The sequence below is a fragment of the Haliotis rufescens genome, unplaced genomic scaffold, assembly GCF_023055435.1.
Source record: "Haliotis rufescens isolate VD_foot unplaced genomic scaffold, xgHalRufe1.0.p SCAF_12, whole genome shotgun sequence".
NCBI classification, from domain to species: domain Eukaryota; kingdom Metazoa; phylum Mollusca; class Gastropoda; order Lepetellida; family Haliotidae; genus Haliotis; species Haliotis rufescens.
Genome location: NW_025963802.1, coordinates 29,709,302 through 29,734,784, shown reverse-complemented (window position 1 = coordinate 29,734,784; position 25,483 = coordinate 29,709,302). Strand labels below are relative to the sequence as shown.

Sequence of the window (25,483 nt, the reverse complement as noted above, 5' to 3'; positions counted from 1 at the left end):
GTCTAATGAGTGTTCCTATTTTGACTTAACCAGCATATGTTGTTTAACATAAATCTAAGAATCTGAATGCAGTATATGTAAACATTAATCAATGTACTGTACGATACACGGACCAGTACGTCTCCAGATCACTTCATTGTCCCAGGAACAGGATTCCGTCATGAAGGAAACAAACCTTTGTATTAGTCCATTATAGCAATGGATGAAGACATACCTTCCACCTGAGTGTGCATATTTGGAAGAAGTTTTATATCGGTTGAACAATACAGCATTATTGGCATGACCTGTGGCATACGACAAGCAGCTAGTTGCGTAAGTTGTCAGTAAAGGGCTCTTCCGCAGACAGTGGATTGCACAATACATATGTGATAATTCAAACATGCATTTGGGGAAATGTGTTATAAACGGTCATCGGTGTTTGTGAGTAACACTTCTCAAGTGAGTTTAAGACTTCAGTAACACATCAGATTAGACGGTTTACGTCGAGAAATCGTAATATTCACTGCTTTTGTTAACGAAAATCTCGCTCACAAATAACTCGCTCAACAATGTCCAGCAAACATGTTTGTTTGTTGTTGTTGTTTTTGCGGTTAAATACACAATGTACAGTGTGTGAATGTAATTTCAGGCTGGACATTTTCAGCTATCATTGCGGTATACATTCCAGTCTCAGACCAGTGGTTTATAGCACGAGCAACGATCAAAGCCGTCGAGGACATTGTAAGCCTATCTATATCCTCATTTCGTCAAGCATGGGAGAAGGATATCCTACCCTGATCTACACTATACTGAGCCTCAAATGATGTGAAAAAGTTACTAGTTCCACAAACGTCGCTGAGTAATTATAACTATATTTGTTTTCATATTTCAAACAAACCAAGGTCATTTGTTTCCAGTTAAGATTCGTTTAATTATTAACGCCCCCAACAAAGCTTTCTGACATGTCATAGTTCTGAATCAATAAAAAGAGAAACAACACTCCAACTCTCAGTCGTCTTGCCGGCAGCAGTTTTTATGACTTTAGATATGCATCAATTGACGAACTTCAATTGATACTATAATTATATCGGACTGTGTATATCGGTTTCCCTTAATCATGCTACATTTAGACATTTAGAATTGTAATTTACGGGGAAATCAGTTATGAATGAAATAGTAGATATAATAAAGTGTTCATTTCGTTTCACGATCGTTAATTTATATAAAACTCCAGCAGACGAGAATTATATTCAAAAGTCAAAGTAAATTGTTGTTCGGGCGAGTCAAATTTATCTCCACTAAACATCAGACACTGCTACGTTTAAATTTCAGCGCAGCTATTTTATGGAAGCGTATCTTTTTTTCTTGACAACGGATGTGTTCGTAGAAAAGAATGTTTTTCACGAAAATCCACACACCGTCTGGTTATTCAGTCCGGATAAAAAGCCACCTCGTGACAAACCGGATGTCACGTGCTAGCTTCCTGTTACAGTTTCGTACTTGTTCAATTGTAATTTCTGTACAATTGTAACATTTGAAAGTATTTACATATGTTATTTACGATTAATCACTGCTGTCAACTTCTGAATGAATCCGCTTCTGCAAGAGTCAAACGAAAATACGGTTTATTTGCAGGTGCCCGCTGTTGAATGTACAAAATCCGGATTGTTGGACGAAATTAATTTTTAATTAATTCCCAATTTTTGTCGACTGATTTTTGGTTCAAATTTCATAATAATTTAGATTTTTTTTTAATTCATAAATATTTATACTATTTTTTATCTTTAAAAACACACACACTAGAATATTGTAAATTCTCACGAATTGACCTCATATATATATATACTAGAACGGTATACAAGTACAACTTGTCATATGACATATAGCTTATAAATATGTAAAAATCTTTACAAACTTATAACTTACTTTCAATGAATTTTTCGCCCAGAAAAAAACATCAGCCCTTAAACTTCTTATATTGCTATGAAAACGAAATATGTTTTACATCAAGCATTAGACTGTTTTAATTAGTATCCAATCACGTTGTCACAACTCTTTAATTCTTTTAATCCTAACTTTACTGTACATCTGGCTTCATTACCCGTGTGCTATTTGTTATTCTTACTGTACATTTGGTTCATACAATTAACTGTATGTTAATCTGCTGCTTATCACAACATGTCATATATACCTTGCGTCACTTGGTTGTTACTCCAGCTATATGCAATAAACCAGAAGTTGTTATCCCAAAAAATTGTATGTTTTCTTACTTACTCACCAACTTCTAGAATGCCAGGCAAACAGAAATATGTTTCAATATCTCTCAAATCCCCTTCATCGCAACGTGATATTATTTGTATCTTGAAATCCTTCGCGAGGATAAACTAGCTTGCACGAAGCCTACGCATTTGTATCAGTCTTTCTTTTAATACGAAATATTTTAAAAAATGAATTGTGCTTGTTGATATAAAAACAAATCTGCTTCCGGTGCTAAATCTTGATACGTTTTACATGCAACCGACTTCAGCGTGCCCCCATCATATCAAAATGGCGGACGACAATGGTCAGCCAACGCAACCAGCCCCGGAGGCTTCTACAGAAGCTCCAATGGAGCAAATGGAAGGTTCTGGGGAATATAACGAGTCAGGATATTCGCAAGACTATCCTTCTGACTATCCACCCGATTACCCTCCAGACTTCCATCCCAAAAACAGATTCCCAGGGCCCCCTCGGGGAAGAGGTGGCTTCATGGGGCCCCGTGGACCACGCTTCCGACCCGACTGGTAATTTGGTTTTATTATATATGCATCTTAAAAATAGTGCATTAACTACTTTAGTGAGGCTCAAAACTACACTCAGAAACTCTAACGCACGGGGGCAATGTTCATTGCAACCTGTATTATTTTCTATCTTGAGGAATGATGACCTACATTTGCATGCTGCAGCGTTCAACAGTAAAAGTAGAAATACCACAACATTAAAGACAAATGGTTATTCTACTGTTACTAAGTGTTAGCTAGGTTGTAATTCCTATATGACATGTGATACCCATACTCTACTGTCAACAGGCATCCTGCTATGATACCGGTCCTATACAACTTATGTTTCTCGTTAGCAAGATTTGGTCTTCAGCAACCCAAGCTGGTTCATGTTGTTAAAAGTGACAACAGGATCAGATGTTCAGACTTGCTGACTTGGTTGATGCATGTCACTATATCCCAATTGCGATCTATTCTTATGTTAATTACTGGAGTGTCTGGTCCAGACTTGGTTATTTACAAACCACCACCATATACATGATATAGCTGGAAAAATGCTGGGTGCAGTGCTAAACAAGCATGTACGTTAGCAAGCTATGTACATGTTGGTTGTTTAATGCCTTGCTCAGGTCTATGATGGTGGCCTGCAAATAATCATGTCTGGACAAGGGCTAGGACAATTAACTTGGGCAACCGGGTCCTAAGTACAACTCGGGTACTCAAAGGACTCCCCAGATACGTGGTTAGTCACAAGATTGTTTAACGGCAAGTACAAAACAACTCTGATGGTTACGCTACAAGTTGTTAATGTTCGCGTTCCTTTCCTACTTTTATGTGTTTGAACAAAGATATGGCTTCAGTGACCTTCTGTATGCATACTCAGATCATTTGATATCTGTATATAAGTATTTTTTTTGGATGGGCTCATTAAAACAATTCCCAATCAGACTCTTTTCACCCAATGGGTGTACATGGGTAGGGTCAGGTACTATCCCTAGTTGGAACCACACAATCCAGTGATTGATATTATGAACAATGATCCACACCATCGGGTTACGATGACACACAATCACTCGTGTCACCAAGCCTGAATACTCTGATCTATTTGGTCACCTCTTACAAGCAGCATATCTTGCTGGGGACTTATTCTAACCCAGAATCGCCACAGGTTGTTGGCAAGCCACCACGGTCTATGACACAGTTTGAGAGAGTCACTTTATGACAAATCTCAAACCTGAAAAATTTGGATGACTTTACAAGCTATACCATTGTATACCTTAAATCTGCTTTCATATCTGAACTGCAATCATCAGTCACGGAAAGGACTTACAAGCATGCATGTGAACTGAAATTACAGTCATCTTTCTACTTGCACAATATGATTGTGGATATTTTCAGTAGTTCATGGTTAAAACAATAATAAGCTACTTTTAATTAATTTGATTAACAGATTGTATCATATCAATTTTGAGATAAGCATCTTAGGCATCTGTTATAACCTGATCATCACATTTTATCTCTAGGGGAGGCCCATTTGGCAGACCTCCAGGACCGCCTGGCCCACGTTTCCGAGGGCCACCACCCCCAGGCATGCGTGGACCACCACCTGGCATGAGAGGTCCACCTCCCCCTGGAATGCGTGGACCTCCACCTCGAGGACCACCTCCCTTTGGCAGACCACCGTTTGATCCCAACTTTGGCCCAGGTGGGCCTGGCATGGGACCTCCCCCTCCAGGAATGGGTCCTCCCCCACCTGGGATGGGACCACCCCCGGGCATGGGACCCCCAGGCCCCCATCAGGGTATGCCACCACCACCAGGGATGCCTCCACCAGGCATGGTAAGTTAAAGAATCAGATGTTGTCAGATAATTACCATCAGCATGATCAGAGACTAATACTTCATGTTATGTTATAGATAACATGTAGTTAGTAGCGATAGATATGTGGTTTGATAACAAGCAAGTTTCGTAGAATATGTGAATAAGTTTTGTGATGTCAATAAATTGTTTTTTGTCATGTTTATTAAGCTTGACAATAAAGCGGAATTTTAAATTGTGTAAAGCTGAATGGTATATTGCATTAGAATGAAATTATCTGTTTTACTTTTTCAAGAGACCTCCCATGATGCCCCCAACAAACATGCCTCCCCCGGGGATGCCACCTCCGAACTTCTCTGTGCCCCCTCCAGGTTATGGACCTCCCCAGCAGTCCGCACAGAATGACGCAGAGCTGTGGGTGGAAACAAAGACAGCTGAGGGCAAGGTGTGTGTAGGAAATTAATATAAGTCCCTGACCAAAGAGGCATGTTGGCATAAATTAATGGTTTAATCGTTTTCTGGCAACGGTATAGGTCCAGGTGTGATTGCTTATTTTTGTAATGTCTGTCAAGCCCAATCACCCAATCCATGCTGGGATATATTGCTGTCAAATGGGCAAGATGCTACTCACTCCTTGTTCCAACTTTGTCTTAAGATTTGTATAAACATTTTGAATCAGCCTTGAGTGCCCTTGACACACTTTTCGCCTGAAAGTCCAAATGTGAGCACTGAAATGTCACATTAACACTTCAGATAAATTGTCTTCTCATTTCTTGAGTCTGCCAATTCTACTTTGTCATACCTCATTTCTTATATAGCAATTCAAGATTTGATTTTTTAGTAATTCTGAAGCTTGTTTTTTTGCAGATGTACTACTACAATGCAAGGACAAGGGAATCCGCTTGGACTAAGCCAGAGAATGTGAAGATTATAACTCAGTCGGAGGTGGAGGCGATGGCTGCAGCACAGGGCGGGGCGACAACATCATCTGGGCCCACAACAGCTGCTCAGGCTGCAGTAGCTCAGGGTAACAGCTCCACATTCCACAACTTTATCTTTGTATTCAGCAAGGACAATAACTTAACCTTAAAATAAATATGAATGTGGTGATAAGAGAAAAATCAGTTTGATCTTTTTGAGCTGTGCTATGCTGATGTAGTGATCGTGGGGATTTGTCAATTTTTTGATTTTCCTTCTTTGAATTTCAGCTCAAGCGACTAACCAAGCCGACCAGTCACCTACTCAAGGTACTGTTTCAACATTGTCATATCTATAGGCATGGCATTCTTTGATATTAATCTTTTTCAGTCAGTGTGTATTGACATTGAGTATCATGTTTCACAATATTAATATTACCAATTACCAAAGCTATATTACAGTTCGTAAATAGACTGCTGCTGGAGTTGTGAATGTCTGACAGTCTCACCCTTCATACTACCTTTTATCAGGCTACCCTGGGATGATGCCACCAGCCTTCAACCAGCAGCCGGTACCCCAGCAGCAGCAGCCCATGATGGGGCAGGTCCCCATAGAGAGTCAACCCCAGGAATCAGCAGTCTCCGTACAGAAACCCCCACAGACACAGGTGAGTCAGCAGGTCCCCAAAGAGAGTCAACATCCATCCAGAAACTCCACAATATATTCACATCTTAATTGAGTTAAACTTATTGCTATATAGTTCATTCTTTATTTGAATTATGAATTTCATGTGTAATATTGATTCCTGCTTGTCTAGAACTAAGGATGCAAGTTGTCACTGTATCTGTAGATGTACATGTTGTCTTATTGTGTTTTGCCTCCAGCTGCCCCCAAAGCCCCCAGAGGTGGCAGAGTGGTCGGAACACAAGAATGCTGATGGGAGGAGCTACTACTACAACTCCCGGACTATGGAGTCAACGTGGGAGAAACCTCCGACACTGGCTGAATGGGAAGGTAGGGAGAAACAGTAGATAGTGGCTGAATGGGAAGGTAGGGAGAAACACCAGACACTGGCTGAATGGGAAGGTAGGGAGAAACCTCCGACACTGGCTGAATGGGAAGGTAGAGAGAAACCTCCGACACTGGCTGAATGGGAAGGTAGGGAGAAACAGTAGATAGTGGCTGAATGGGAAGGTAGGGAGAAACACCAGACACTGGCTGAATGGGAAGGTAGGGAGAAACCTCCGACACTGGCTGAATGGGAAGGTAGGGAGAAACAGTAGATAGTGGCTGAATGGGAAGGTAGGGAGAAACAGTAGACACTGGCTGAATGGGAAGGTAGGGAGAAACAGTAGACACTGGCTGAATGGGAAGGTAGGGAGAAACCTCCGACACTGGCTGAATGGGAAGGTAGGGAGAAACCTCCGACACTGGCTGAATGGGAAGGTAGGGAGAAACAGTAGATAGTGGCTGAATGGGAAGGTAGGGAGAAACACCAGACACTGGCTGAATGGGAAGGTAGGGAGAAACAGTAGACACTGGCTGAATGGGAAGGTAGGGAGAAACCTCCGACACTGGCTGAATGGGAAGGTAGGGAGAAACCTCCGACACTGGCAGAATGGGAAGGTAGGGAGAAACACCAGACACTGGCTGAATGGGAAGGTAGGGAGAAACAGTAGATAGTGGCTGAATGGGAAGGTAGGGAGAAACCTCCGACACTGGCTGAATGGGAAGGTAGGGAGAAACAGTAGATAGTGGCTGAATGGGAAGGTAGGGAGAAACACCAGTCACTGGGTGACTGGGAAGGTAGGGAGAAACACCAGACACTGGCTGAATGGGAAGGTAGGGAGAAACACCAGACACTGGCTGAATGGGAAGGTAGGAAGAAACAGTAGACACTGGCTGAATGGGAAGGTAGGGAGAAACAGTAGACACTGGCTGAATGGGAAGGTAGGGAGAAACAGTAGATACTGGCTGATTGGGAAGGTAGGGAGAAACACCAAACACCAGACACTGGCTGAATGTGAAGGTAGAGAGAAACACCAGACACTGGCTGAATGCGAAGGTAGGGAGAAACACCAGACACTGGCTGAATGTGAAGGTAGAGAGAAACACCAAACACTGGCTGAATGCGAAGGTAGAGAGAAACAGTAGACACTGGCTGAATGGGAAGGTAGGGAGAAGCACCAGACACTGGCTGAATGGGAAGGTAGAGAGAAACACCATACACTGGCTGAATGCGATGGTAGAGAGAAACACCAGACACTGGCTGAATGTGAAGGTAGGGAGAAACACCAGACACTGGCTGAATGAGAAGGTAGGGAGAAACAGTAGATACTGGCTGATTGGGAAGGTAGGGAGAAACACCAGACACTGGCAGAATGTGAAGGTAGGGAGAAACACCAGACACTGGCAGAAACGGAAGGTAGGGAGAAACAGTAGACACTGGCTGATTGGGAAGGTAGGGAGAAACACCAGACACTGGCTGAATGTGAAGGTAGAGAGAAACACCAGACACTGGGTGCCTGGGAAGGTAGGGAGAAACACCAGACACTGGCTGAATGTGAAGGTAGAGAGAAACACCAGACACTGGGTGCCTGGGAAGGTAGGGAGAAACACCAGACACTGGCAGAATGGGAAGGTAGGGAGAAACACCAGACACTGGCTGAATGAGAAGGTAGGGAGAAACAGTAGATACTGGCTGATTGGGAAGGTAGGGAGAAACAGTAGATACTGGGTGACTGGGAAGGTAGGGAGAAACACCAGACACTGGCAGAATGCGAAGGTAGGGAGAAACAGTAGATACTGGCTGATTGGGAAGGTAGGGAGAAACACCAGACACTGGCTGAATGTGAAGGTAGGGAGAAGCACCAGACACTGGCTGAATGTGAAGGTAGAGAGAAACACCAGACACTGGGTGACTGGGAAGGTAGGGAGAAACACCAGACACTGGCAGAATGGGAAGGTAGGGAGAAACAGTAGATACTGGCTGATTGGGAAGGTAGGGAGAAACAGTAGATACTGGCTGATTGGGAAGGTAGGGAGAAACAGTAGATACTGGCTGATTGGGAAGGTAGGGAGAAACAGTAGATATTGGCTGATTGGGAAGGTAGAGAGAAACACCAGACACTGGCTGAATGTGAAGGTAGAGAGAAACACCAGACACTGGGTGCCTGGGAAGGTAGGGAGAAACACCAGACACTGGCTGAATGCGAAGGTAGAGAGAAACACCAGACACTGGCAGAATGGGAAGGTAGAGAGAAACACCAGACACTGGCAGAATGGGAAGGTAGAGAGAAACACCAGACACTGGGTGCCTGGGAAGGTAGGGAGAAACACCAGACACTGGCTGAATGGGAAGGTAGGGAGAAGCACCAGACACTGGCTGAATGGGAAGGTAGGGAGAAGCACCAGACACTGGCAGAATGTGAAGGTAGAGAGAAACAGTAATTACTGGCTGATTGGGAAGGTAGGGAGAAACAGTAGATACTGGGTGACTGGGAAGGTAGGGAGAAACACCAGACACTGGCAGAATGCGAAGGTAGGGAGAAACAGTAGATACTGGCTGATTGGGAAGGTAGGGAGAAACACCAGACACTGGCTGAATGTGAAGGTAGGGAGAAGCACCAGACACTGGCTGAATGTGAAGGTAGAGAGAAACACCAGACACTGGGTGACTGGGAAGGTAGGGAGAAACACCAGACACTGGCAGAATGGGAAGGTAGGGAGAAACAGTAGATACTGGCTGATTGGGAAGGTAGGGAGAAACAGTAGATACTGGCTGATTGGGAAGGTAGGGAGAAACAGTAGATACTGGCTGATTGGGAAGGTAGGGAGAAACAGTAGATATTGGCTGATTGGGAAGGTAGAGAGAAACACCAGACACTGGCTGAATGTGAAGGTAGAGAGAAACACCAGACACTGGGTGCCTGGGAAGGTAGGGAGAAACACCAGACACTGGCTGAATGCGAAGGTAGAGAGAAACACCAGACACTGGCAGAATGGGAAGGTAGAGAGAAACACCATACACTGGCAGAATGTGAAGGTAGAGAGAAACACCAGACACTGGGTGCCTGGGAAGGTAGGGAGAAACACCAGACACTGGCTGAATGGGAAGGTAGGGAGAAGCACCAGACACTGGCTGAATGTGAAGGTAGAGAGAAACAGTAATTACTGGCTGATTGGGAAGGTAGGGAGAAACACCAGACACTGGCAGAATGGGAAGGTAGAGAGAAACACCAGACACTGGCAGAATGGGAAGGTAGGGAGAAACAGTAGATACTGGCTGATTGGGAAGGTAGGGAGAAACACCAGACACTGGCTGAATGTGAAGGTAGAGAGAAACACCAGACACTGGCAGAAACGGAAGGTAGGGAGAAACACCAGACACTGGCAGAAACGGAAGGTAGGGAGAAACACCAGACACTGGCAGAATGGGAAGGTAGGGAGAAACACCAGACACTGGCAGAAACGGAAGGTAGGGAGAAACAGTAGATACTGGCTGATTGGGAAGGTAGAGAGAAACACCAGACACTGGCTGAATGTGAAGGTAGAGAGAAACACCAGACACTGGGTGCCTGGGAAGGTAGGGAGAAACACCAGACACTGGCTGAATGTGAAGGTAGAGAGAAACACCAGACACTGGGTGCCTGGGAAGGTAGGGAGAAACACCAGACACTGGCTGAATGTGAAGGTAGAGAGAAACACCAGACACTGGGTGCCTGGGAAGGTAGGGAGAAACACTAGACACTGGCAGAATGGGAAGGTAGGGAGAAACACAAGACACTGGCAGAAACGGAAGGTAGGGAGAAACAGTAGATACTGGCTGATTGGGAAGGTTGGGAGAAACACCAGACACTGGCAGAATGGGAAGGTAGAGAGAAACACCAGACACTGGCAGAATGGGAAGGTAGAGAGAAACACCAGACACTGGCTGAATGTGAAGGTAGAGAGAAACACCAGACACTGGGTGCCTGGGAAGGTAGGGAGAAACACCAGACACTGGCAGAATGGGAAGGTAGGGAGAAACACCAGACACTGGCAGAATGGGAAGGTAGGGAGAAACACCAGACACTGGCAGAAACGGAAGGTAGGGAGAAACAGTAGATACTGGCTGATTGGGAAGGTAGGGAGAAACACCAGACACTGGCAGAATGGGAAGGTAGAGAGAAACACCAGACACTGGCTGAATGTGAAGGTAGGGAGAAACACCAGACACTGGGTGCCTGGGAAGGTAGGGAGAAACAGTAGATACTGGCTGATTGGGAAGGTAGGGAGAAACACCAGACACTGGCAGAATGGGAAGGTAGAGAGAAACAGTAGATACTGGCTGATTGGGAAGGTAGGGAGAAACACCAGACACTGGCAGAATGGGAAGGTAGAGAGAAACACCAGACACTGGCTGAATGCGAAGATAGGGAGAAACAGTAGATACTGGCTGATTGGGAAGGTTGGGAGAAACAGCAGACACTTGCAGAATGGGAATGTAGGGAGAAACAGTAGATACTGGCTGATTGGGAAGGTAGGGAGAAACACCAGACACTGGCTGAATGCGAAGGTAGAGAGAAACACCAGACACTGGCAGAATGGGAAGGTAGGGAGAAACAGTAGATACTGGTTGATTGGGAAGGTAGGGAGAAACAGTAGATACTGGCTGATTGGGAAGGTAGGGAGAAACAGTAGATACTTTGTGACTGGGAAGGTAGGGAGAAACAGTAGATAATGGCTGAATGGGAAGGTAGACAGAAGCACCAGACACTGGCTGATTGGGAAGGTAGGCAGAAGCACCAGACACTGGCTGATTGGGAAGGTAGGCAGAAGCACCAGACACTGGCTGAATGGGAAGGTATGGAGAAACACCAGGCACTGGGTGACTGGGAAGGTAGGGAGAAACAGTAGATACTTTGTGACTGGGAAGGTAGGGAGAAACACCAGACATTGGCAGAATTGGAAGGTAGGGAGAAACAGTAGATACTGGGTGACTGGGAAGGTAGGGAGAAACACCAGACACTGGCAGAATGGGAAGGTAGGGAGAAACAGCAGACACTGGCAGAATGGGAAGGTAGGGAGAAACAGTAGATACTGGCTGATTGGGAAGGTAGGGAGAAACACCAGACATTGGCAGAATGGGAAGGTAGACAGAAGCACCAGACACTGGCTGAATGGGAAGGTTGGGGGAGGCCAAGGATATGCTGCCCCTGTCCTCCCTGTATACAGGATCATGACAGTTGTATCCATGGCAGTCCAAACCCTGGAAGTCTGGGCATCTTGTGGTTATAAGGATTATGGTCGCTGTGAACGTAACTGTCCCCCAATGTTGCCACTTATTGTACATCATTTGTCATTGGGAGAGACAGCATTATGTTGAGGCTGTAGAATTTGATAGAAAACGCTGCAACAAGAGTCTTCCATGTTAAACTGTGATGTCCCCTGTGCATTTAACTAGAAGTTATGATTCAGATCAAACTATGCTGGATCTGTCTGTTTCAGCTTCAGTCAATCAGATACCAGCACCTGTGAAGACAGAGCCACCTGTTCATGTAAATGGAGCCACAAATGGAGAGGAGGTTGCCATGGAGACTGAAGTAAAAGAAGAAGAAAAGGAGGAGGTAGTTTTGGTTATTAATTGTTATCTAGATATCCAAGAATCTACTTGCCTAAGACTCCCATGATCATGACCCATGCGGTTTACTTATATCGTCTGTGGTGTGTTGCTGCTAACATGCATGTTTGTTCCCCCAGGAGAAGCCAGTGGAAGACGAGAAGACGGAGGAACAAAAGGCAGCAGAGAAAGCTCGACCAGTGTCCAGTACACCCGTCCCTGGCACGCCATGGTAAGTCCATCATAGTAACTTGTTTGCTTGTTGTTTAACGCTGCTGTCAGCAATATTCTAGCTATATGACGACAGTCTGTAAATAATCGAGTCTGGTCCAGACAATCCAATGACTGACACCAGGAGCATCAATTTACACAATTGGCCTACAATGACATGCATCTACCAAGTCAGCCACTTTGACCACCTGGTCCCAAAGCCTCTTACGATAAGCATGGGTTGCTGTAGACCAATTCAAACTCGGATCTTGACGGGCTGTCATAGCAATTGTATTTGGGTCATACCAGGGAGGAAGGGTTGCATCAGATTGAGGTTATGACTGTACATTGATCACTCCACACTGTTGTGGAGGCACAGAGGCACTGTATGTCAGTTTGTGTTGTGTTTTCTGGTACAGTCTGTAGTTTTCTCTTATCACAACTCTCACAGAGACATACTCTCAAGCTCTGCTATCGCTAATGTTAACATTCCATGGGCAAACGTATTCACATTATTCAAATGTTAACAAATTTGCACAAGAACAGAGCTCCAGATAAATTTTTGAGCAATTGAGTTTTTACTCTAGGATTTCTATTTTTATTGGGTAATAACAATTTTTCATTGGGTAACCAATATTATTTCACTCATCCATTCATCACTTTATTGGGTTTTTCCCAAAATTAGTGAACATTTTAAGATTAAAAAAAAATGAAATCATGTTTTAGATGTACAGTCAAGTCTCGTTAATCCGACACTCGTTAATCCGACAATCAGCTTTATCCGACACTAATTATGGGAACCGATTAAATCAGTGCTATTTAGACCCGTTAATCCGACAGTCTCGCACTCCGACTCTGACACACCTTATTTGCAACGAATTGCTGGAAATTACTCATTAATCAGTCTCATTAATCCGACACAGTGATCAGCGTACTCTGTGGTCATCTGCCTGCGAGTACACAGCCCGTGTTTTGATGCGAGACGAATCGGCTGGTAGCTGCATATTACAACGGCTGCAGAGATAAACTTGTTTAACAATAAACAATTAATGCTTTAAATAAAGAAAACAGGATAATTCACATGCTTAGATTACCTCAATCTTATTAAGATCAGATACAAGTTCTCGCTATCGCCGAGGACATCCCATTACAGGTGGTCATGTCAGAACAACCTTTCGCGAACTATGACCTACCAATGAAATGACCAACAGGAAGTCGACGTTAGCCACTTAGAAAGCAGCTTTCTTAAGCTTTGGGTACCAGTTTCAAAGTTGCGACTTCCATTCCAGACTATGCTTTTTAAAGTATTTTGCATCGGTCATACAGTCCATAACAGTTGTTTTGTGTTAAACTTTAGAGCATGTTCAGAAAACATATTCCGCCAACAATGTAACATAACAATATGAATATATGTTTTATATTTTTTATTACGTGTTTGAATCCTTATCTATCGTGTAGTTGTCCGATTTTCGATCACGAACGTTGATACTACTAAATTTCGTTTATCCGACATACTCGTTACTCCGACATAATCATATGCAACCATCGATGTTTTTATACAATTGAGTTTTTCCTTTAACGCACATGTTTATGTACGCAAGATGATTGAAAGTAATTGTGTTTTGAATATTTTTGGGTGGTATCTGTAGCTCTGCAAGAAACTTTTCTCTCATACTTAATGCAGGTCGTAATGTTGGTGTGCAATATTTACAGTTGGTGCATTTTACCATTTTGTTTGTAGGTGTGTTGTGTGGACAGGAGATGGGCGGTGTTTCTTCTACAACCCCAGTCAGAGGCAGTCTCTGTGGGAGAAACCCGAGGAGCTCCTCAACAGGCCGGATGTGGACAAGATGATTGCCGGTCCCCCAGACACGAAACCAGGTAAACCCAGTTTTGTGTGTTTAATATAACACCCTTATGCTTGGGGTGAGAACTAAATTAAGTGAGATTGAATGTTCACAATGGCTTTCTATGATTATGATAAGACTATGGATGGGGAACAAAATAGAAAGAACAAGTCTCAGATCTTAACATTGTTCTAAGATGATCGTGACTCTGATACATTAACAGTGAATGACAAGTCGTCCTTCAGCTAGTACGTCATCATTACTCATGGTTTCTCTAGGTTTCTTACATGCTGTTGTGATCTGTCTGTCATCGTGGACACTCTCTGTTGTGTGATGTCGGCCTTGGCGTAGGTCCCCAGCTCGCCTTGCTTGGCGTGAGAGCTGACTTACACGGGAGTCTGACTGCCACAACCTGGCTGTCTGTATCATCCAAGCACATCATGGCCAACATTACTTACTTCCATGATATATCTGAAATGTTGTTGACATCATGGCCAACATTACTTACTTCCATGATATATCTGAAATGTTGTTGACTGCAGAATATTAGAACTGTTGCTCACTCACTCCCAGTGTTGGGTCAAAATTAATTGAAAATGGGTGTAAAATCGTACTCATTGCTTGCTAACACTAGATTAATTACTGTGATGAATGTCTGTTTTTTAATATGGTAAATTCTTGAAGTATTCTTTTTCTTGCTTCACAAACTCACTGATCCGTTTGACATTGTGTTCAGCCGAGAAGAAGAAGGAGGAGAAAGAAGACGATGAGGAACCAGCATCCAAGAAAAAGAAGTATGTCTTATCTGGTCTTTGTCCACTCTGCAGATTGTGATGATTGAGCTGTAACTACATGTGGTTTATAACATGTTCCAATGATCGTGGCATGTGTATCAGGATTTCTATTTTTTGTGTGTTTGCCGTAGCATTAATTGTGACAAAATTGCGAAAGAAAATGTAAAGAAAAACTAAGAAAAATCAATGTTAGATGCTCATCCGTCTCTGCATCAAGTTTAACTGGTCATTAACAAGAATAACAATCCATTAACTGATCATGCATCATTTACCTGAGTGATGAAAGATCAGGACATATTGAAGTATCTAAAACAAAGAAATGTCAAACTTGATGTCATCCTGGATATGGAATAGGTTGTGAAGGGCATGTGTTCTGTCTGTGGCAGGATGGACAAGGACGAGAGCAAGGAGGAGGACAAGAAGGAGACAGCGTTCCCCAAGAAGATCGACGCTGGGAAGGAGGCGGCCATCGAGGCGGAGGTGCAGGCAGCCAGGCAGAGAGCCATCGTCCCCCTGGAGATCCGGATGAAGCAGTTCCGTGACATGCTGGCAGAGAAGGAGGTACTAGGACTGTTGTGGTCATGTAGTGGCGCTGCTGCAGTCTTGTGTACAGCACGCTGTTCTGTTGTCCTAAAGCCTTCGACATCAAGCTGACACGTGGGATTTCACTGCAATAGTGAAGCAAACTCACACACTGTTGGGGGTGATGTGGTAGCTCCTCAAGCCAGAGACCCCGCTTTGATTTCCCACATTTGTACATTTGAATAATGCTCATGACGATGACAATCCTGTCAGTGAAAAAGTAACAGTTTGCTCTAAACTGCCAGGAATTTGAATAAATAATTGTATTTGATATTATATCCTTGGCTGCTTGAATGTTGATACCTCTTCTAAACTGAGAACCTGTCCCCTCCCACCAGGTATCAGCGTTCTCGACATGGGAGAAGGAGCTTCACAAGATCGTGTTCGACCCGCGCTACCTGCTGCTGACGTCCAAGGAGAGGAAGCAGGTGTTCGAGCAGTACGTCAAGGAGCGGGCCGAGGAGGAGAGGCGGGAGAAGCACAGGAAACTCCGGGAGAAGAAGGATTCTTTCCGGCAGCTGTTGGAGGAAGCAAAGCTGCATGGAAAGTCAGTAGTTCTGAATTTCTGAACAGATGCAGACAGTGATATGATACCTTTGTGAAACAGTATTTGAGGACCTGACGTGGGGCTACTAAAACCAAATGTTAAATGAAATACAATGGTCCCGTGTACCTTGTTGTAAGAGACAACTGACATGGATATGACATGTCCACAACGGCTACTTTGGCTTCTCACATTAATCACTTGGCTTACAAATTTATCTTCCTAAACTGCTGGGTTGGTTATCTGACAAAAATTAAGACATTAGTGACGAAGAGATTTCTAAAAAACATTGACATTTGGGTGAAATAAAGCAGAATTGAGAAAGAGATTTTTGGAATGACAAGCCAAAGGGTATATTAAATGAACTGTCCCCAAAATTTTTTTATTCCTGTTTGTGAAATATTTGGTCTGCTAAGCTGTAAACCAAGTGATTGAAATGCTTGAAGGCCAGTCCTAGCAGTGCCCATGGTTGTCATGACATCCTCAAGGTGCTGATGGACAAGTAGATGTGAACAGCTTCTCTTGTCACTCCTTTATTTGTGTGTTTGTTTCAGGTCATCCTTCAGTGACTTCGCCTCTCGGTATGGTAAAGATGATAGATTCAAGGGCATTGACAAAATGCGAGAACGAGAATCTATCTTCAACGACTATGTCTCCGATCTCCGTCGTAAGGAGAAGGAAGAAAAATCCAACCAGAAGGAAAAGGTACACATTTCTCGCAATTCTTCCAGGGGCTAAGGGAGATAACTCAGCTTGACAAGAGACTTGACAAGTCAGCAAAATTCATACAGGCTTTGTTGCTTTGAGCTCTGCTGTATGCTTCATGTTTTACATTGCTGGATAGGCAGTTACTGTGTGACATATTGATTATTACTTGAGATATCTTAGGGAATTAATATTTTCCCTGTTTTTCTGGTCTTAGTTTATTTGTCCTCTGTTGAGGAGGGTCCAGTGCTGAAGGCTCCAGCTTGCTTCACTGAACTGTTAGCTGTCAGTATCCATTGGGCTGTGCATTGAATACCGAGTTCATTGTGATTGTGATCCTTGGCCTGTCAACACTATATCCATGATGGAGAGTTCCATCAAAGTGATAATGGCAGTACCTGCATCACTTTGGGCTTTCCTCCCACGTTAGGCTGCTATGCTGTGATATGACTGAAATACTGCTAAAAGTGGCATTAAACCCCACTCTCTAACAATTTTCCCTTTGAAATAATTGAAATGCTGTTTTTAATGTCTTGTCAAGTTCTCTTGCTGAGCCGAAAATTGTGATGATGGCAGAAAATAAATTAGTGTTTGACCATATTGATAATTTGGAAAGGATTGTTTTTCAGCATTGTAAGTACAAATAAGATATAGATCCTATGTTGATAAATCCTGTGCTTCAAGCAGTAAGAAAATACATATGAATGTGATATATATGTATCAGACAGCAAAAGGAACTTGTGATATTTGATTATTCATGTATTTAATGTGACTAATTGTGATTTCATGAAGACAAATCACTACGTTCACTTCTAATGCTTTCTTTCAGAAGATTTATTTGAGCTTTCTATTTAATAAATTGCTCTACATTTGACAGAATGTACTGATTATTTTAGATATCTTACAGAAATAAGTTTTTTTATGTTCACTATTGCGAACTTAATGTTAAAGCATATTGTTATAAAATGAAGGTTAATATTACATGCAGCTATTACATAGGAAGCTCAATTTGAACACAATTGTAAATATGTCATATGAAAATGTTGATAGGAACTGAAAAATAGGAGTTTGATAATCCTGTTTTTTTCCAGGTGTAAATGTGTTATGTTCATATAAAAGCCAATTGTAGAGGCTTTGAATGACATATTATCATGTGTTGATGATGTATTATGCAAATTGTGTGTCATATCTTCAGAGACAGTTACACATATTTATTGTCAGCAGTGTCTAGTCTTCATAGTATTATTCACTAGCCTGCATTCTTCAATGCAAATGGCTGCCATGACAGTATCAGATATTCATGATCTATTATTTTTTAACTATTTGAATTTGTTAGAATGATTTCATATTAATTTAAGTATTTCATTCTAGCCTTTTGATTTTAAGATTGATTTTAATCAGTTCAAATAAACATCGAGTAACTTCTGTTGATTTTAATTTCAGAATTAATTATATATCTTATATTAGAAAATATTAATCTTAAAAGTAAAGAAAAAATGATAGAGAGAAAATAATTTGTAATTGCTGTAATTCATTCTGTTTGAAGAGAGAATGTATTTGTTTACCTATTATTAATTGTCGATTTATGTCCCAACCTAAAGAAGAGAGCAGCACAGTCGAATAGATCCCGGGGTTGAAATTGTCGATGTACAACTTCCTGTCTCTCTCAGTTGCAATGCATTATGGGATTTCCCACCTTGCAATAGCGGTGCAAAAAACTCTGAGTATGTGAGAGGCACAAAGCCTGGTATATTGTTTCTCTTCTCTGTTAACGAACAATTATGGAAATCATTGTCAACGCAGTTCACGAGATGATCATGCAGTTGTCTCATCGTATGTGACAGTGATCGAGGATTTTCACATCATAATATTTCAAAGATCCGATGACACAATAAATGAATATCTCGATTAATGTGCATGATTAACATTTTCTACTGGATGCTAATGGGTAAAAGAAAAAATGATTTTGATGTCTTCTTTCGGGATAAACGTCCCTCTTAACATGCTTAAAATAATGTTTTTGTAGTTCAAGTCTCGCTCGCCACAATGATGAGACAACTGAATGAATCTGTAAATGCAGTTTCTGTCAAATGTAAAGTCCTGCTTCATTGTGTCTTCAAGTGTCAAAGCCGTTTGATACATATGGAAGTTCATTCTACCATCAAGCAAGTTTTGCTTACAGTGGACATTTAAAATCTTTTGGAATTCTTTTGTGTTTGGCTTATCCATCGTCGTGGGATTACATATGAGCGCCTGTCAATTCTGACAGTGAAATTTAGAACCTTTTTTCATCCGATTTATTAGTCACAGATTCGCGATACTGTGTCTTGTGTGTGAGACCAATGTGCCTGTTTATGGTCAGATAATCTGAATATACCGGTACTGTAAATGAATGTTTGATGGTTGACACATGAAAGAGATAATGAAGTTATTGGACTTTTACCACATGGAGTTAATTGACTATGGATGGAAATCTATAAAGACTTATCAGATATCTGATTCTGTAATTAGATTTAATGATTGAATAATTGAAAATGCAAACCCATTTTCAGGCTCAAAGATTTCACCGTTTTGTTTCTCATTAATCAAATTTACTGACACTCATTTTCATTAAAACATGAGATATATTTTGGGTTATTTATTGTTAATTTCTAAGCCTGAAAGAGGGTATCAGTTATTTTGTTTAGGATTTTAATCAGTAAAGATGTCATCAGCTTAGGAATGGAATGCTTTAAATAAGGATGTTACTATTCTTTTGAATGAATTGTCAGATTGAGATATTTGGGCGATTGTGAAAACGTCCAAATTGTCCACCTCATCAGCAACATGGGAGAAGTGAAATCCTTGAGGTTCACTGCTCCTCAGTTTGGTAGGATCACATTTTGAAGAAGGTCGTCCAGATATGTCTTCAAATAAATTCACTCTCACATTTCATGACAGAATAACAATAAAACAAGATTTGAGTAAATTTGTCCCTGATTTTATAAGATGTGGCTAGAAATATAAGTTTATTCTACAGCAAATGTGAGGGTAGATTTTGTACAATACATTGGTATAGGGATAGATAAATGCCATCACATCATCTTTTGCAATGATAATCTTGCAAGAAAGTTCAGTTTAATGCAATAAATTGTACAGTATAATATTCTATTGCAACTCTGTAACGATTAACTGTTTTGTTCAATGATGAAAAACTCCTTTTATTCCTGCTAAACCTTTGTTCCAATGAGTGCTCCACTTACGATCAGGAATTGAACAGTTTCCAGGCTAATTGTTCTGTTTCAGGGCTTGTTGTAATGCCTCACGATGTTCGGGCCAGATATGTGAACTTTGTGTTTTGGATATTTCAGCTGAAGGCCGACTTCATCAGTCTGCTGAAGGAGACGTCAGGACTGGATCGGCACTCTCGCTGGAGTGAAGTGAAAAAGAAAATCAATTCAGATTCTCGTTACGAAGCAGTAGACAGCAGCTCCAGGCGAGAGGACTGGTTCAAGGACTATGTTCGGAATCTAGACACTGTAAGTACCTTGTCTTAGAAATAGCCTTACAAATATGTGTGACACAGTCTTCTAACGCACAGTAATTCACTGTGCTGAGTTAGGGGGCCTGGAACCTATGATTTTATGTTTGAATTCTGTGTGTTTCTTGGTTTGTCAGGTCCAGACTTGATTATTTACAGACCGCCGTCATATAGCTGGAATATAGCTGAGTGCGGCGTTAATCAATCAATCAATCAATCAATCAATCAATCAATCAATCAATCAATAATGTTCCATTGCCATTCTGTTAATGCTCCATTGCCTTTCTGCTAATGTTCCGTTACCATTCTGTAAATGTTCTGTTGCCATTCTGTAAATGTTCCGTGGCCATTCTGTTAATGTTGCTATTCTGTTGCCATTCTGTTAATGTTGCCATTCTGTTAATGTTATGTAGCCATTCTGTAAATGTTGCCATTCTGTTAATGTTATGTAGCCATTCTGTAAATGTTGCCATTCTGTTAATGTTCTGTTGCCATTCTGTAAATGTTCCGTTGCCATTCTGTAAATGTTCCGTTGCCATTCTGTTAATGTTCCGTTGCCATTCTGTAAATGTTCCGTTGCCATTCTGTAAATGTTCCGTTGCCATTCTGTAAATGTTCCGTTGCCATTCTGTTAATGTTCTGTTGCCATTCTGCTAATGTTCTGTTGCCATTGTGCTGACAGGACTCCGACTCTGAGGAGAAGAAAGAGAGAGAGAAAGATCGCAAGGAGAAGGAGAAGCAGGAGAGGATCGAGAACAGTCTGCGTGAGCGAGAGAAGGAGGTACAAAGGACACTGTCCAACTCTCTCCGAGAGCGTGACAAGGAGCGGGAACAACACAAGAAGGATGAGTCTATTCAGCATTTCAAGGCCCTGCTTGCCGATCTGGTGAGTGCTGCCATTAAATGAGGGTTGTTTAGAAGAGTATTGTCTGTGGGATGATGGATTAAAAGTAGGACACATCAGGTCTTGGCACTTGCTGCAAAACCAAATGGTAGTAATCAGCAATAGAAACTAACAAGTTTCTGCTAGTCCTTATTACACCTTAACTATTAGGCTGTTTGGCAAGGACTGTAGGAGTAGTGTCATTTTCCAACAGTGGAGTTGGAATAGTTCTTATTCCAGTTGAGCAGTTTTACAAGGGGCCTTACAGGGGTAGACAGAAGAAGCAAACTTTGGCCCTTCTATAACAAAGCTATGCCATAATAAATATTTTGTTCCCAGAGGCGTAGGGGGCAGTCATCTAAGGCACCGCGATTCGCCGTGCAGAAATGCGTTCCTTTGGCACGCCAGAAACCTATGATTGTGGGTTTGAATCCCGGTTCGCCCCAATTATGTTTCTAGGTTTGTCAGCACCATACCCGTGCTCATGGGTTTCACCGAAGTGGTAAACGTCTGAGACCTGCATCACTTTGGACTTTCCACCCACAATAAGCTGACATGCCATGATATAACCGGAATACTGTTCCAGTATTAAAAGCAGCGTTAATCCCAACTCACTGACTTACTCCCAGAGGTGTATTGCTTGTAAGAGGCGTTGTGACTCGGTGACTTGGTTGATTGGATTTGGTCGTTGTACCCAGACATGGGATGTTGCTCATGATAATGACTGGCATTTAGAGACCTTACTCATCTATTTCTGCTGGCCATAGGCGAAAGGGCAGCCATTTGTTGCTCACTTAGTTTTGGTTTATGCCGAGTTTCAGTGACTGAAGCCCAACTCTCTAATGTGGCCTGGCTGGGATGCTCAGTTGTATCAGATAATGGGTTGTCAGAGGCAGATTGCAGGCAATTGTTGTACAGCTATGTTTACTCGCTCACCATTCTCTGCACTTGAGGTACGGAACTCCGAGGCAAGTTGGCGAGACACACGCAAGCAGCTGCGGAGGGACCACCGCTGGGACCAGGCTGATCAGCTGGACCGGGACGAGAAGGAGAAGCTGTTCGAGGAACACATCGAGAACCTGACCAAGAGAAACAAGGAAATGTTCCATAAACTACTGGAGGAGACAGTCGAGGTATGGCGACAAGTGGGAGCGGTACAACTGTGGTCCTTGTTTACAACAGTCAGGGTTGTAGGTGGCAGGGAGCGATTGAAAACTAATCTGGGAAGGAAGGACATGAAAACTTTCGGGTTTTGTTTATATCTTGACAATCTATTATGAGGTCATGGGTTTGAGTGCCAGATTGGTTCTGATGACCATGTCTTGGTGGGGGGCGGGGGGACACGGCGGGGACAGTCATCTAAGGCACGGCAGTTCGCTGTGCAGAGTTGCATCCCTTGGCATGCCAGAAATCTATGATTGTGGTTTCAAATCCCGGTTTGCCCAATTATGTTTCTTGGTTTGTCAGCATCATTCCCATGGATTTCATCAAAGTGGTAAATGTCTGAGACCTGCATCACTTAAAACTTTCCTCCCACATAAAGCTGACACGCCGTGATATCACTGTGATACTGTTCAAAGCAGCGTTAAACCCAACTCATTCCCACTCCAATGTGGTAGGTCTGTGTCACTTTCCTATCAGCTGTCAGTGCTGGGACAGTGTTCAACTCACTCACTCACTCACTGGATACAAGCTGATGTGGTAGTGATAGTGGGAAGAAGTATTTATGTAGGTGGAAATGAGTACAGAGTCTATGTAACATGAGTTAATTCTCATGAACATACCGATGTTGATATGTAGTGTGCATTGTTGTCTCTCATGTGTTCCTGTGTCCCAGATCTCACTGACGTCTCACTGGAAGGAGACCAAGAAAATGATCAAGGAGGACCCCCGCTACAGCAAGTTCTCCTCTAGTGATAGGGTGGGTACCAGGCAGTTATGTCACAGGACCATTCAGTGATTAGGCCAGATAAAACAGAGTTTATTAATCTTTAAACAAGGGTTTATTAATGTAACACCAATGCCTCGTAACTTGCTAGTATTTCCAGTACTTGGTTAAAACAAGTATAAAAGTGTTCTTCCAAAGTACAGGTTCAATGTCAAGCCTTTATGGTCAAACCAGATTCTCAATAGAGAACAATCTTTATTTGATGTTATTTCTGTGTTTCAGAAAAGAGAAAAGGAATTCAATGAATATATGCACGAGAAGTTTGTACAGGCTAAGGGAGACTTCCGTGAACTTCTGAAAGAAACAAAACTCATTACATACCGGTAAGTGTCAGCTTGTGCATAGCACATCTGAAACCAAGCGCAAACATGGACTGCTTTGAAAGTGTCAGATATCTTAAAAACAATGTTTTGTTTCATATACACAATGGATATAATTAGTGTTCTCTCAATGCCCCTCTATTCCTCCCTTTCCATGCCTCTTCTGTCCTGCGGTTCCATAGTTTGAGGAGCTGTACTTCACTGTGCCAGCAGATTTACGCTATTCTCCTTGGTGTATCAGAAACACTGTTCAGAGTTGTGTTACACATGAACTCACTGACCCTTCCCATACCCCACTTGACAAGTACCTACCTGGGGTACACGGTCAGTACACATATTGATTTGTGTCTTGTGCTGTTCAGAGTAGTGTTACACATGAACTCACTGACCCTTCCCATACCCCACTTGACAAGTACCTACCTGGGGTACACGGTCAGTACACATATTGATTTGTGTCTTGTGCTGTTCAGAGTAGTGTTACACATGAACTAACTGACCCTTCCCATACCCCACTTGACAAGTACCTACCTGGGGTACACGGTCAGTACACATATTGATTTGTGTCTTGTGCTGTTCAGGTCCAAGAAGATGCTGGAAGATACTGATCATCATCTGAAGGACATCGAAAAAATACTGCAAGTAAGTGCTCTTGTCGATGACAATACACGCAGTGGTAGACACGTATGTTTGATAGGCATTACTGAGAAGTTGACAGATGACAAAGTAGACACATTTATGGATAACAACTTCTTTGATACTGTAAAGGCAACGTTTCGTCTATACCAAAATGTCACCTTTACAGTATTAAAGAAGTTGTTGTCCATAAATTTTGTCAACTTTGTCAGTGGTAAACACCCTGGTAACTTGGCCCCCAGCTCTCCATTGCTTGTTATTAGAGGTCAGGTTAGGTGCGATGGTTGATATTGTTTCATCATGGGACGTAACTCTTATGAACCGGTTTGTCTGGTCCAGAATCAACGATTTACAGGACTCTGTGATAGCTGAAATATAGCTGACTGTGGCGTTAAACAGCAACAACAACCAACAAGCTTAATGTGTGGGTGACAAAAGAATCTAGAATTTTCTTTCGCAACTCACCATTATTTCACATGAAATCTTAATTATTCCCGTAAACTGGAATTAGGTTTCACTGTAAACAATTTGCATTTTGTAATCTAACTTCTGTGAAGATGATTTGCATAATTTCCGTTGTCAGAATGACAAGCGCTACCTAGTCTTGGAGTGTGTGGAGGATGAACGAAGGAAGATCCTAATGCAGTACATCGACGACTTAGACCGGAAGGGCCCCCCTCCCCCGCCCACAGCATCGGAGCCCTCACGACGCAGTACCAAATAGTTCTACTGGTTTTAACACTGTATATATGCTATGTCCCTGTCTCCATTGTTGTCATCTCGCGCTCACTCAATAAACAATTTTAACATTGACAGCAGTTTTTGTTCTGTGAACCAGTCATTGTTCGCAGATGAAAATGCAGAACAAAAGAATATTTTCAGAAAGGAAAGCAAATTGTGTGAGTGAGTGAATCCCACAAACCCACAATCCTACTGGGATTAGAACAACCTACCTTTGTCGTACTAAAGGGATCGGCTAGTAGGACTGGTTGATTGAGTGCCATCATTTTCTGAAGGCGTGGGACGTTGCTCAAAATATTAATCCTTGGTTTGTATGGTCCAGGCTAGTGTCATGTAGCTGGAGTGTCCGTCTTTAACGTATAAAGACAAAACAATTACCTGCTCTGCCCCTTGTGATTGAGGTCAAAGGCACAACAGTTGGCATTCTGGTTTGTAATCACCACTCATTCTTGCCAACTTCCCCAACATGGACTGACTGCAGAGTGATGAATTTTGGTCCATTTCGTTACATATATATTTTATCTGACCTATGTGAAGGCACACAAAGATGGCGGGAGGTATTAATTTCGGAAAAGTTGAAGAAAAGAGAAATGGTAAGAAGTTTATGAGGGCCAGGCTGTCTGCTTTAATGAATCAGACGGACGGATGATGACTGAGGTCAGTTGCACTCAGTTCAGATGA

General features: G+C 42.4%; 2 protein-coding genes across 2 annotated transcripts; both read left to right on the top strand.

Moving 5' to 3' along the window:
- Nucleotides 1-2,494: 2,494 nt before the first annotated feature.
- Nucleotides 2,495-24,874, top strand: LOC124116951 (transcription elongation regulator 1-like). The gene is made up of 21 exons (XM_046478613.2): nucleotides 2,495-2,762; nucleotides 4,262-4,577; nucleotides 4,852-5,001; nucleotides 5,424-5,583; nucleotides 5,765-5,803; nucleotides 6,005-6,141; nucleotides 6,359-6,488; nucleotides 11,964-12,082; nucleotides 12,216-12,307; nucleotides 14,027-14,166; nucleotides 14,869-14,926; nucleotides 15,313-15,487; nucleotides 15,847-16,055; nucleotides 16,607-16,757; nucleotides 20,108-20,275; nucleotides 20,960-21,163; nucleotides 22,114-22,293; nucleotides 22,998-23,081; nucleotides 23,331-23,431; nucleotides 24,007-24,067; nucleotides 24,645-24,874. The coding sequence occupies exons 1-21, from the start codon at nucleotides 2,527-2,529 to the stop codon at nucleotides 24,783-24,785; spliced, it is 3,051 nt and encodes a 1,016-aa protein (XP_046334569.2). The 5' UTR covers nucleotides 2,495-2,526; the 3' UTR covers nucleotides 24,786-24,874.
- Nucleotides 7,217-11,209, top strand: LOC125378241. Its single transcript, XM_048393512.1, has 2 exons — nucleotides 7,217-8,115; nucleotides 8,944-11,209. Exons 1-2 carry the CDS (start codon nucleotides 7,717-7,719, stop codon nucleotides 11,194-11,196), a joined length of 2,652 nt encoding a protein of 883 aa, XP_048249469.1. The 5' UTR covers nucleotides 7,217-7,716; the 3' UTR covers nucleotides 11,197-11,209.
- Nucleotides 24,875-25,483: the final 609 nt, after the last annotated feature.